General features: G+C 35.6%; 1 protein-coding gene across 6 annotated transcripts in view; it reads right to left on the bottom strand.

The window, feature by feature from the left end:
- Positions 1-14225, bottom strand: part of CEP128 (centrosomal protein 128) — a 117846-nt gene that overhangs the window by 97585 nt on the left and 6036 nt on the right. For all 6 annotated transcript variants that reach the window (XM_027459567.3, XM_038179444.2, XM_072038398.1 and 3 more), the window contains exons 3-8: positions 12979-13065; positions 12431-12557; positions 11387-11508; positions 9265-9356; positions 8494-8566; positions 481-597 (exon numbers count right to left, since the gene is read on the bottom strand). In XM_027459567.3, coding sequence (XP_027315368.2) covers positions 481-597; positions 8494-8566; positions 9265-9356; positions 11387-11508; positions 12431-12557; positions 12979-13065 — 618 coding nt within the window. The remainder of the gene's footprint in view (positions 1-480; positions 598-8493; positions 8567-9264; positions 9357-11386; positions 11509-12430; positions 12558-12978; positions 13066-14225) is intronic.

Below are 14225 nucleotides of genomic sequence, written 5' to 3'. Positions count from 1 at the left end.
TAAATTCAAGATTAGACCAGTTCTAAACCTTTTGTATCCTTAGAAACTCTCATATTCCTATTTCTTGTATAATTTACTTTCAATAGCAAAAGTAAATTTCTTAACAAAACTCTCACACAAATATCTCTTGGGATGGTAGTACACAGAGGCAACATATACAGAATTCCTATTATTTTGTTCTCAAAAAGAGTGTTTTCCAAAAGGTAAGGCCTAACATGGTCTAATTTGCTCTTCTTTCAAATAACGTTTGTGCCAGTTACCAAAAAGGTCTAAATCAGTATCATGATTCAGAGCAGCACCACAAATAACAGAGACTACTTGTTATTATCTGGTCATCAACTCAAGAAGAAGTGGGTTGGATACAATTAAAAGAACCTGCCAAAAATATGAGCACTTTTGCCAGTTTGACAGGTACAGGGTCAAAAACACAGCAAGATCCTAATTTAATTATACATATACAGGAAGTTTTCATTTGCATACCTCTTGTAATTGAATAGACATCTGTCCCAGTTGGTCCTGGCGCCTTTCTACAAGCTGTCTTTCAGCATGCATTTCTTGTTCTATCTCCTGAAGTCTTCTTTCTACCCGGGCTGACACCTTCAAAAGGAAAAACAACCTGCAGGAAGTTAGGGCGCATTTTTACCACATACTGAGAAATTTATTTTACCACATACTGAAAAATGGAGAAAACAGTAAAAAGTATGGGACAGAAAGAAAGAAAAACAAAACAACATGTATTTTGTGAAGATTTAGAATGGTATAGAAAATAACCAGATTTATAGCACTGAGTACTCAAGCAAGGAAATGACCTGCTATTTTGTTAGCAATATCTTCCTTTACATCTATGATATTTTTCTTTACAGTGGTGGTTCTGATCAAGTGCTAAATATATCAAGTTTGGTACAGGCTAAGCTGAGGCTGCAATACAGAAATCCTAGCTTCTCTGCCACTGGTCTGGTTAATCTCTGGAGAGTCACTTCCTTCACATCTCCTGTCTAAAACAGACCACCATTCACCTCCTTCATACTCAGAAATCCGTGACTGACAAGTATGAGAATGACTGTAATAGCACAAAATAGTTACATGAATAAGACTTTTCCCCAATATTTTTTTCAAATTGTATTCAAACTAATATAACTAACACCAGTCAATTGTTAAAGCAATCTGGATTACAGGTACAATAATTCAACTTTAAACTACACCCAGAACTACTTTATTTTTGCATTTCAAGCTACTAGCAGAGAGCACCCTCTTGTGGGCAGCAAATTAAATTTACATCGTTGAAGTTACAGACGAGCAAGGAAAATACTTATGTATTAGTATCCTCCCTACTTCAAAACTAACAGCTTTAAGGAGTCACTAGAAAGCAGTATTACCAAATTACCAAACAGTATCTAGATAAAACAAAGATTTAAGAGACTTGTACAACTATGAGTTTCTGATGTGTGTGGAGGGGAGCAAGTTCTCATATCTACTTTCACCAATAAGCGAGCTTTTACTAGGATATATGCATGTGTATGGATATAGAATTTTAACAGGAACAACACAGTTGTGTAGCAACAGATACATAATTATGGACACATTCATACTTCATGAATATCATAAAACATTAGGTTTAAAAGAATGAAACAGTCATTTTGTCTTTATAACAAGAAGTGGTGCTTTGAAAAGGTTTCTTGTTTGCACAGCCAGATGAGCAGTCAGCTCACAACTTGGAATTTTCTATTTTCTCTTAAAACCATCATGAGATGTTAAAAAAATGTACTTCATCAAATCATGTTCTTTCATGTAAGTTATGAACGCTCTGCAGCCATAACTAATTACTGTAAACTAATGCATAAAAATAACGATCATGTCACAACACATGCATTTCTATTGTGAAAACTACTACTTATTGTTACTTCTAATAATTCACAGAATACAGCTAACAATGATTCTATCTAACAGTAACAAAAAATAACACTATCATTAAACTTGTTGCATCTCTGCAGAAAATTAGGGAATGACTGTCACAGTTGTCATTTGTGTACTTTAAATACACCTGAAATAAAGTTGTGGTTTATGTTTTAAAAAAATCTGAAATGAAGTATTAGGCTATTTAGTATTTAAAAAATACATATGTTGGTAGTATAAGGAATTAAAGGTAGTGGGGAAGTCAGCGTTATGGAAAGAAAGCAACATGGCATTTAGGAGGCTAGTATGGTGACGAAGCTTAACATCGGAAAAACATAGGAGTTCTTGTACAAAGATTTACATAGCTAGGATACAACATAAGTTTTTGTAGGGTTGCACAAGTAGTCAGGGAGGAGACTAGGCAAAGAAGGCAGAGAGCACAGAAGTCCACAGCAGATCAGGTTTATTATGTTGTATCTTGTAATAGTGCAAAAGAACCAAGTACTATAATTAGCAACTTCCTCTGCATTCTCTGTGACAGCTGCTATGTCACATTCATGTCCTAGCCATGCTTAGTAATAAGACTTTCTGGAATGCAGTAAACTTACCTTTTCTGTTTTGGAATATTTAGCACCACCACAATACCACAAACTGGGTCACCTATCACCATATTTTCCAAACTAATTATCATTTACGCTATGGAACAGCTGAAGTCCAAGCACAGGTCCCTCCAGATCCAACACCAATCTTTTTATGTGTTTCTACGCTGGAACTTTCCAGAAGCCTCTCTGGTAAAAACGGATGCAAAACAAGGAACAGATTCTGCCTCCCATCTTCTCCACAGGTGTTTTCTTTTCTGAACATCGTTTCTCATTTAATCATATTTTCTCCTAGTGACACTATGGCATTAAACAGGGTTTATCAGTGTGTGTAACTTTGGAACCTCTTCATCAAACAATTTTTAACCTACCTTACTCCATTTTTATATTTAGCTGATGAAGTTTATCTAACCTTTCCACTTCTATCATTTGGCTATAACTTCTGGAAGGACTTCCTTTTACCTTGTATAGTTCCATCAGGTATCTTTTGATTTCCTCCAGATCTTCTAATGCATTAAAGTCCTTACTGTAGTATATTCCAATTTCTTCTACATTGTCTTGAACTATTTTACCTTCCTCATTGCCCAACATTATTCAAATAAGCTTCCTCATTTTTGTGCAACTCCCTTCTAGAAATCAGATGTTATTGTAAAAAGCTTACTTTTTTTTTTTTTTTTTTTTTTTTTTTTTGCTCTGGTAGGGGTGCCAAGCTTATGTTTGTTGTTTTGGTGATTGTTACAAAGTGAGTCTTTCATAGATTAAAAGCCACACACAGGGCTTGGTTTATAACAAATAACTGCTTTTATTCTGGAATAGTTCATGTTTATTTGCTCTACAAAGTAGTTAACATGCTACCTAAAAATGTAGTTCCCCCCCAACACGACAGTTACCCATCTACAGTGGTTTAGACATTATCTTCCATGAGAACTGTGTTTCCTGATTTTGTAGCCTCTCTGATCTTCCTTGGATTGTCACAGAACCTGTGACATGCAACAAGAGCGATAACAACAAAAGGAAGATTAGAAGCAGTAGGCAAGTAAGCAGTAAGTTGTATATGAAGAAGAGACTAAAATTCACTTCTCTTCCTCTATCCTAAATGACCCATATTCAGGACAACATTCCTACCTGAACAATACACATCTTGTCCCCAGATTAAAAGCCGTAGTGCAGACAAGTGATTCACTGAAGTACAGTAACAAGGAACATGGAGGTTCTACATAATGACATGAAATGCTAAATTATTGCATTCAGTGCATATTAGAACATGATTGAAGGATGTATTTTCAGCAACACAGCCTACCTGAACAATAATCATGACACTAGGAGCTCTATCTCTGTGTTAGGTTTATCAAATAGCAGCAAAATCTATGAAAATGGATTAGGCTACCAAAAAAAGTTCTCCTACCACCAATTAAGCAAAAAGAAAAGAATGTCCTGTTTAAAACCAGGGTGACATTTAAGTCGTAGCTAAATTTAATTCTGCAGAAGATGCTGGATGCCTAATTTACAAAAAGCAGTATCCTACTTCTTAAATTTCTCCCCCATTTTTCAGCTTTCCACTGTTTTTTCTGGCTGAAATCTATTTCAATAGACCTTTGTTGCTTTTGTTATTATCTATTTTATTGTCAATGCAGACTTGAAGCAGAAGTCATAAAAACACAGAAATGACAAAGTACTTTGATAGATTTCACTCTGAATATTGAGTTAAACATTCCCCTCATGGCAAACACTAATGCATGAAATGCATTTTACAACAGTCACCTTTGCAAGGCCAAAAATCTCTATGTCAGGTCCTCTGAGGGACAGTTACTTATCTAAAAGTAACTGTGTCTCTCTGGGACGTCTTAACCACATGAACTCCATGTGAGATTTGTTTTACTTGACATCTCTGTCTTTTTCCACAGACATAACCTACACTAACCTTCCAACAGCACCATCTCAACTATGCATCTACTTACTTTGAACAACTCTGTGCTTTGCAGCAGTTGCTTTCTATGTTGTTTGGGATGAGCCTTTATATGAGGAGATGGCAACAAAATATCCAAGAGGGATACCTTATATAAACAACGTAAATAAACATGTTTTCAGTTGTTTATAGGTCTTTATGGACATCCTCTATAGCTGTTTGAACTAATGTATAGTTCAAACATACAAATTTGTTTCAAGAAAAAAAATCTCAGAACATATCCCAAGGTTTCCATTAGTGTTAAAGAACAGATGTATAGGATATTGTCTCTTAGAAGCATCTTAGAGAATACTGTAAGAGGAGAACATAGAATTACGAGTTCCATCATCTATTGAGCCATTTCTAGATAAAAATAAGAGATTTTGATACAGCAGAAGTTGTAGAGTCTGCTGCCTTTTTACCAAAGCTGTACATAGATTCTCAAGTATATGGTCACAAGGAATGGTTGATTTGAAAGAGACATCCAGCTAAGCCTCACCACCTCAGCCATCTTTTTTTTTTTTTTATGCTAAACTGGAAAAGGCTTCCATTAAAGTTAACATTGATGTGCATTGATTGTGTGTGTTGGGTCTGTCTGAGCTGGAGTCACCTTTTCCCTGCAGCAGCCCACAGAGTGCTGTGCTCTGCACTCATAGCTGGAACAGCACTGATATCACTCCAGTGTTGTGTCTATTGCTGCATAGTGCTGGCACAGCATCAGGACTCCTTCCAAGCCCCCAAGAGCCAGCAGGCTGGGGGTGGGCAAGTGATGGGGAGGGGACATTGCCGGGGCAGCTGACCTAAACCAACCAAAGGGATATTCCGTAACACCTGATGTCACACTCAGCAATAAAAGGGGGAGCTCTCGTGGGGGACGGGGCTGTTCCTCCTGAACAACCACTACGCGTTTTGAGACCCTGCTTCCCAGGACATGGCTGAACATCACTCGTTGATGGGAAGTAGAGAATAATTTTTTTCCCTCTCTCTGTGCTTCCATGCAGACTGATTGTTTCTTTTGTTTCTTTTTTTCCTCCCCATTCCCTTTCCATTTAATTAAACCTTCCTCATCTCAAACCTCGAGTTCTCTGTGTTGTATTTTCTCCCCCTTCCTCGTTGAGGAGAAGGGAAGTGAGAGAGCAGTTGTGGTGGAGCTCTGCTGCCCACCTGAGTAAAACCACCATATTGTGTTGTGTGACTCTCTAATATAGGGGGAAAAAAGCACTCAGCTTCAACATCAAAAAGGCTCTCAAATCATAAACCTCTAATAAATAAATTCTAAGCAAGTAACTCAGACGGACTGTATCGAAGAGACCTTGGACATTTATTATCACATTTATGTAGTTTATATATAAGCAGTTTTCATACAGTACTGACCATTCTGAACAGTACAGCTGTAAGAATGGGTTACAAGTCCCTACAGAAATGAAGGCTTAAGGACACTAAGCTGAAACACATGTTCCTGCTACAAACTCATTCTGTCAAATTATCAAGATTTCAAATCGACAACTTACAGTCAAAACCCCTAAAATAGAATGCAAATAAAAAGATGGTAACATTGAAGATGATAAACAACCTCTCTGAAGTGAAGTAATAAAGACATGGAGGAAATAAGTTCCTGCACAACTTTTCATAAGTTACAAGAATAAAAGTGTTTCTTCCTACACAACTCAGGCAGCCAGACTCATCAGTGTAACAATAAATCATTAGGCTTTGAACAATGGAAAGAGTATCCAAACCCAGTTTTGGAGTGCAGAGGTAAAGCAATCAGCTCTAGCCTACTACTGCTAGCCTTTTCAAATGAGGTGGAATTGCACAGCTATGAGTGTCAATGCATGTCAGAATTCTTCAGCCTGAGAAGGGTAATCCTATGAAGAACCTTTTAATAATCTCCTCCAATGAAAATTAGACATGGAAAAGCAGATTTAAAAAAGAAATAGAGTAAATAAAAATAATAAAAACACACCACATGTGGCAGCTCCTCCCACAGTATGTAATCTATCTGTAGAAATTTCTAAAGGATGAGAAGATAAAAATATACAAGGTATAGCAAAGACTGGACAAGTTTAAAAAAAGTGCACAAATCCACAGAGATTACTAAGTACAAAAACTAGAGAAGTACCACTTGCACATCAAGAAATTCACAACTAATAAGTAAAGTAGTATCGTACAGAACTATCATTAGATGCATTTGTATCCTAGTATTGTTCCCTAGACATTTACTTTTTGATCTTCCATCATATAGGGCTAGGTCTCTCCTCTCTGCATAACCCTTCTGCAAACTGAAAAACAGCAATTGCTTTAACCTTCCAGAGAGGTATCTAAATGAATGACCTGCCTTCTCCATCCTCCACCCTTCTGGTTTTCCCTCCATTTTGCCCATGTTCTTCCTACAGTTAATAAACAGCAATGAGTAGAACATTCCTGTTGAAGTCGTATTAGTCCTACCCAGGAAAACCATGTGACTGCAGCCAACTGCAGAAATCGTATCTTCATTAAAAGTGTTTCATTAAACATTTCAGCTTTCAAAGCTTTATGGGAGGATAGTTTCTCTCACAAATAGAAGACTTTTTTTAACGGCAAGGGGAATATCAAAGAAGAATACTGAAGGCTTCTTTGTTACAGTTCTCTCATCTTTTGCTTGTCTCAGAATAAAATTGTAGCAACCAATTTCAAATCTTGAAATCCTGCTATAGGAGGTCACAAACCAAAACTAGTTATTTCTTTCATTTATGTAAAGACAGTGGTTGCCAGCATTCCAGAGGATTGAGGAGGAAGGTTTGTTTCTCTCATTCAACAGCACAGAACAGTTGTGGTGTAGACAGCTGCAGCAGCTGTTTTCTTGTGAACTGTCCTGCTTAAAACTTAGAGCTTGCTAATTTCCTGGTGCATCAGAGGAAAAAAAAAAGTGTATGAGAAGCAGGACACAACACTCATAGGGAGCTGCAAGCATCAAAGAATTCCTTACCATATAAACAGTGCTAACATTCTAACAAGGACAGCCTGTTAAATTCTTCTACAACAGCTGAAGAGGAAAGTCATCTTCCACTGATGGATTCTATCATGTTAAGTGTATAACTGGTCTTGAGATCACAGCCTCTTGAATCCCTCTCTTATTTCATTTACAGTCAGGAATTTACACAAGTACAATTAATAAGTCTGTTGGTGCCAAGAAGCAGCCCTTGCCAACAATACTGATATCAGTGACACATGTATCACTAAAGCTCTTGCCAGGTCCTTTAGTACCAATTCATGCAATTTTAGGGAAGGATGATCCACCTAGGAGAAAATAACACTTGCTCTGAGATGTTAGCATGGCTACTGATGTCACATTAGCATTTACATAAAGCATAGACTCAAGTCTTCAAGTCAAGGACTATCTACAGGATTTTTACCTCCTAACCAGATTTTCAGCTTCCCTTGTGCCTACAGCAATACTGCTTTGACTTGCGTCTCAAGAGCTCATCTCGTCCATATTTGAGTGATATAGACTAGAGTATCTCCTTCCAGCAGATGCAAGAGGCAAAAAGTAAGAGACTTCATCATGGCTGCGCTTCCTCCTTTGATTTGTCAGAGCCTCCAGATAAAATTATAGCCACAAGAGACATTTCCCTTTCAAAAGGCTTCACAGATAAGGACTGAAAAGGACAGGGAGAGAAGGAGGAAGAGGAATCAATATTATTACTCAGATTCCATGGTTATCATGGAAGTTCTTCAACATGGCAAAAACTAACTTGTATATTTCAAAAGCTATCTGTTCACACCAATGTTCAAAGTTAAACAACAGTTTTCTCTAAAAACATGATTTCTCAGAGAGAAATTCACTATATACATATTTGTAAAACATTCACTTTCAGTTTAAACAAGCACCTGAGATACAGGCACTTGTTTTGCTGATTTCATTATGGAAGGGTAACAATCACCAATCCTAACCTAGATAGAATCCTGTTCAGATATACACCAATACATAGTACTAATTACCAAAACATACATTATACTAGTAACCCATATCCTGTTTAGACCATTAAATAGAAATCTTTTCATGTTATTCACACTCACCGTTTCTTGTCTTTGGGACTCAGTAAGCTTTTCAGACAATTCTGCTAGAGTTTTTCTCATTTCTGCATCAGTCCTTCACAGAAAAATACAGGTAAGATTTATATTCTGCAGTGCAAAAACTAAATATCAACTATGATAATTTTAAGCAGCAACAATTTCATGGATTTTTAGGTTACTCTGAGTCATTCTACGGTTTCTAAAACCCTAGCATAATTAGAGACCAGCCTCAAGTGGAAAATTCATTATAGAAAGCATTTCCATTCCTCTAGTGAAGACATCATAGCATCTAGGTAGAAAGACTAGGTATCAGGTCAACAAGTACAAAATTATGAACATGTCAGCACAATCCTTTTGAATAGGACTAGTTCTTACTAGGAATTAGAAGACTAATTCCTGTTACTGTGATTAGACAAAGCACCATATGTTGAGACAGCACATACTTAAAAAAAAAAAAAATTATGGCCTGCATAAGAGCTTATCCTCAATAGACTCCAGTATCAAGAAAAATAAAGGAAATAAAGTTTTAGTAAAAGAAATTCCCAAGTTCCTGTCTTTTTGTCCACGTATAAAAAGAGGGAGGTAGCCACATATACTATAAAAATCAATGTGTGTGCATCATTTATACATATAAACATTGGATGAGATTATGGGTAATAAACCTTTCATAGTACTGGTTTCACCTGTACCACTCTCCAACATTTTGTTTTAATACAAAAGAACACAGGAAATTAAGAATTATTTATTCACATGGAAGTTATATTCTGTTTATACCGGTTTCTTCTTGAAAGCTCCCGACTGATGTCATCTCCTAGACGAACTTGTTCACTACTGAGATCTCGAAGAGACTGGTGGAAAGAATGCAGCTGTAAATTAAAGTACAGAAATTACGCCAAATTTTAAGGATGCTTTTATCTGTGATATTCCAAAAATACATATATACACGCTTTTAAAAAGAAAATATTAAATGAAGTGCAGCAGATTATTTTTATCTGGAAAATAACAAAATTGCATGAATTGAAGAGCAGCCTGGATGAAGCCTGTATGCTTCTGTTTCTATCAGCTCTTCACAAAACTTGCTCATCCAGTTTAATTTCCAGTACATGATTTGCTAAAACAAGTTTCCCGACTATATTTTTTCTATCCTTCAGAGCTTATTCATTTCAGTTACTTTACGTTGTACCATCTTTTTAATTTAATACAAGATAAATTGAAATATCTGAACAGGTGGCATCAGGACAAACTAAATAAATACTAGTATGAATGAGACAAAGTTCTGCTCAGCTACATAAACTACTATAGAAGCATAGCATGTAAAATTGCAAGTGACCAAGCAGAACACTACAATGTTTTCAGAAACTTCCAAAGCACTGAGGAATTTTATTTTACTTTGCCCAAGATTTCTATATACTACCTTAGAAAGGTTTTTTCCAGAGTTGGAAAAAAAAAAAACAAACACCATTTTCCTCAATAAAATGTCACATTTAGATTCCTGTTTCCCTTAGTTAGCAGACCAGTTTATAGTCATTATAAACTACATAGTTTATAATGACTTAACATTATAGTCATATAATGTGTATAATAACATTACAGTCATTATAGTAAAAGCTTTTAAGAGAGAGAATAGAAAGGTAAAGGTAATTCCACCCTTCAAGGGAGGAAAAAAAAAAGCAACAGTTCAAGCACCAGAGTGCTGTAAACAGCTCAGTGGTTAGGGCCACCGTTTGGGAAAACCTTCACTTATAACATCTCCTTGGTCTATATGCAAGACTTTAAACTGAATCTTCCACAGCCCAGCTGATTGCCCTCAATATTCAGGCACAGACATCAGCCTCTCTCCTGTGTGACAGACCAGAAATTTCAGCCTGGCCTAGGAGGCTTTGACAAACACAATACATTTTCAGAATGCATCAGTTTGAGAAGGACGAAGATTCAAATGTGTCAAAAATCCATTTCGCTAGAAAATTACCTTCGCCAGAAGCAGTCAGAACAGAAGAAAGGGGCTGTGGTTATATAAATAAGAAAGAGCTGAAGCTTTATTTTTTATTTGAGTAGTGCTACTCTATCTCTGCCCCAATTTCTGCCTATGGTCATAACAAATGGCTATTTCTAGAGAGTTCAACATTCCTCAAAGCACTGTAGTGTTTTGTGGGTTTTTTTGTTTTGTTTGTTTTTTATAAAATAGCTGATGATCCAGTAAAGCTGTATTCACTCAATGAAAAGCGAGGATAAGGAATAAACTAGCAGTCATCATAAAAATAAGAAAAAAAAAATATTTATTTACACCTTCACTTAATATAAAACATTAAAGTAGTTAATTCATATTTTCTGAAGAGTCTGCAGGTAGACATGACTGGAGAGGTCTGAAAATCAACCATGCTATACACGTCCTCTCACACCCACAACAATTGCCTGAAGTACTGAGTTAAATTATCCTACTCACAGGTCAGATTTAGAATTAAAATGAAGAACTAGCTGACTACAGATCAGTTCAGACTAGACTGAAGTGAATGGCAAAAGCAGTAAGATCCAGTGCTATTAGCTAAAGAAGAGCAATCCCCTCTATAGCTACACCAGGTTTCAGCATATGCATAATGCTAATTAAATATTCAGATATTATTTCTGTCTCCTATGTTGCCCAAAAAGTTACAGAAATCATTTTCATAACTTTTGACATCACTATCATCTGTACCTTTTTATCTATAAAGATAAATTTGTATGAAACTTTTTGACACTCATAGATACGATAGATGACTGTCATGAAACATGGCACAGAACATTGAAAGGACACTTCACAGCTGTAAAATTCTTAGTTTTATCATTTGATTTAACATTTAAGAGCCTGGTAACCACGTAATGCTTGTGTAGGGAAATAGCTTCCCATTAGTGATCTTACCTGGTCCAAATTGTCTGCCTCATTGACGAATCGAACACTTGCAGATCTAGATCTTCGATGTCTACTGTCCTGTGAGTCTCCATAATCCCTGAGAGGAGAAGTAGGCAGGAAGTGGCGGTTCCCTTTATAAAAGAAATAAATAAGAAAGACAAAGCTTTGTACAGGAAACGTTTAATTTTACTTTGAGAAAAGCTCATGTTTGATCTTGCCAATATGAAATACATTATAGACAAAAGAATTACTAAAGTTACTTAAAATGCATGGACATACAGTTGAAATATTTTTGAATATTTAGATATATGAGATGGGCAAGAAAGAGAAGAAGCTTTCCTTTGCTTCTCCAAGAATTAGGTAGACTTTTTTATTCAAATTTTATTTGCCCAAGCAATGTTTTTTCCTCTATTTGGATCTACTGCAGTTTCAAACTATGCCACAGATTTTACATCAGAAAAAAACAGAAAACTTTAAGAAGTTTTCTACTAAAATATATTAAATGCTACTTCTGGAAAGAATATTCCTCTCAAATACACCTTTCCCACCCTCCAAAATAATGAAATTTAAGAGATGTAGAAGAAAAAAAACCCTACTTTTCTGTATATTATACATTGGTTTAGTTTTTTTTCCTTTTCCACTAAGCCTTATACAATTTTACCTACATACCAAAACCTTATGCATTTAAAATTCATGTTTTCATTTTGCTGTGAAGCAAGCTTCAGAAACTGCAAAACATTTTGGATTTGACTTACAATTACCTACAAATCATGAAGGGGGTAAGACAGTTTTCATGTATCAATGTTTCATTTGATCTCTTGAGATATCAGCAGGAAAAAAAAAAAACAAAACATGCAATGGAAATCATTTACCTAATAAACAACTGCTTAACTTAATGCAGGTCTCACAGATTTCTAAACTGAATTTCTTTGAAACAATCCATGATATATCCTCATGCCAATATCTTTATACATTTTTATTTTCAATTTCCTCATTCAATATAATATCAATATGACATAATTTAAGTACACTCAAGCACCTCAAGTATTTTACCTGAAACTGCTTCTCCATCCAGATCACTAGGGTACAAGCTTGAGAGAGAAGCACTTCTCATTCCAGAGCTTCGGTTTAATCTTTGACTCCTTAACTGACCTATAGACTGTTCCAGCGTTTCTTTTAACTGCGAAGAAATTACATTTTACTGAAATATGAACCCAGCCACATATGAAAACACATATGCAAGATATTTTTCAGAAAAAATGGTCATTAAGAAAATCAGAGCCCTTTTTTAGCCTAGTGCCATTATGGATTAATAACAGCTTTTCTTATTTATCTCATACTATACTAACATACTATAATATAAACTGGTTTATAAGCTCCAAATAGAAGAGTAATAAAGCTACAAAAAATGCTAGTTTAATTATATAACAAACTACTATAGTTTGTTTTAGACTGTTCAAATAAATATGAAAAGTTTCTGTTCATGTCTTCTTAACTCTTGATATATTCTGCACATCACTTCTAAGTTTTCAGCTATGAATGCTATTAGGTAAAAAAAAAAAAAAGATTTAAGAAGTTAAGATAAACTGAAAGTTGCTCACAGTTGCTATTGCTTCCGTTTGTTCCTTGTTGTATTCTCTGTATTGTCCTAGTAAATGGTCAACATGTCTCAGATTTCTGTTGGTATCCTTAAAAAAAAGTTTGAGGAAGAAAAGTCAAAATAGAAACTTCCAACAGCTGTCTTTACTATTCTTCATTTATAAAATGAAGAATATACATATATGTTATATATATATATATATATTATATATATATATAGTATTATATAATATATATATGTTATAAAACACTTATAAAACAAGTATTTTTTCTGAAGGGACTTAGCATTCCAGAATTCCAAATCCTAGTCAAGTAGACAGAATCTGAAGATGTACAGTGCAGCTAAAGGAACAAAACTGAACACTACATATGCAAGCGAGGACTCAGGTTCAGACAAAAAGCATATACATTTTCAACCATTCTCCAGCAAAATATTTTTATCCAAAGATCTTACAGTACTTAATTCTATTTTGTGGGCAGGTAAACCAAGAAATGGCAAGTTTTTGAAGATGAGCATATTGAGCAAAGGTAAGGAAGTTCACCAAGCAGGCAACAGAAAACAGAGCTACAGCAGATATTCTAAAGACACCCATTAAAACATTCACCTCAAGAAAAAATTAAGAAATTATTAAGGCTGTTAGGTGACATCCCTCTGACAGCAGGAAATGGGCCTCTTAAATAGGATTTACGAGGAAAAAACTGGCCATGTTAACATGCTCTCCAAAAGCCACTGCAAGATTATTCAGCCCTCAAGACTACATTTGTCTGTGCCATGTACAGCATTTGTCACAGCCTGTAACAAACCACAAAAGCTATACAATAATGGAAAGGACTGCCTGGTTAAAGATGACCAAGTCAAAACATACTTATTGCATTCTTTACTGTGGAACACCTTGACCAAGTTCCATCATTTAGTTTATATAGCACAGTTTCTTAGCAGCTCAAGGCACCTTAAACCAGACTGTGACAGTCCTACCCTTCCCTTCAACATAATTATTCCTCCTCCTCCTCTATACAAGCACTCCTGTGACCAGATGAAGAACAGGATCAGGTAGCAGATCTGCTAAAAAGCAGTACAAAATAAGCAATTAGCTTAAAATCAGATTCTTAGAAGAGCAGCTAGAAAGAGATTAGACAAGAACAGGACAATTCTGAAGAGTGCCTTTTAAAAAAATATTGTCAGCTTACATTCTTATTACCTCATCTCTTTCTAGCTTAATGATCATTTTCCAGACAAAAAGTTCTCAAA

Source organism: Anas platyrhynchos, chromosome 5, assembly GCF_047663525.1.
Source record: "Anas platyrhynchos isolate ZD024472 breed Pekin duck chromosome 5, IASCAAS_PekinDuck_T2T, whole genome shotgun sequence".
In the NCBI taxonomy this organism is placed as follows: domain Eukaryota; kingdom Metazoa; phylum Chordata; class Aves; order Anseriformes; family Anatidae; genus Anas; species Anas platyrhynchos.
This window is presented reverse-complemented; position numbering and strand designations above follow the sequence as displayed.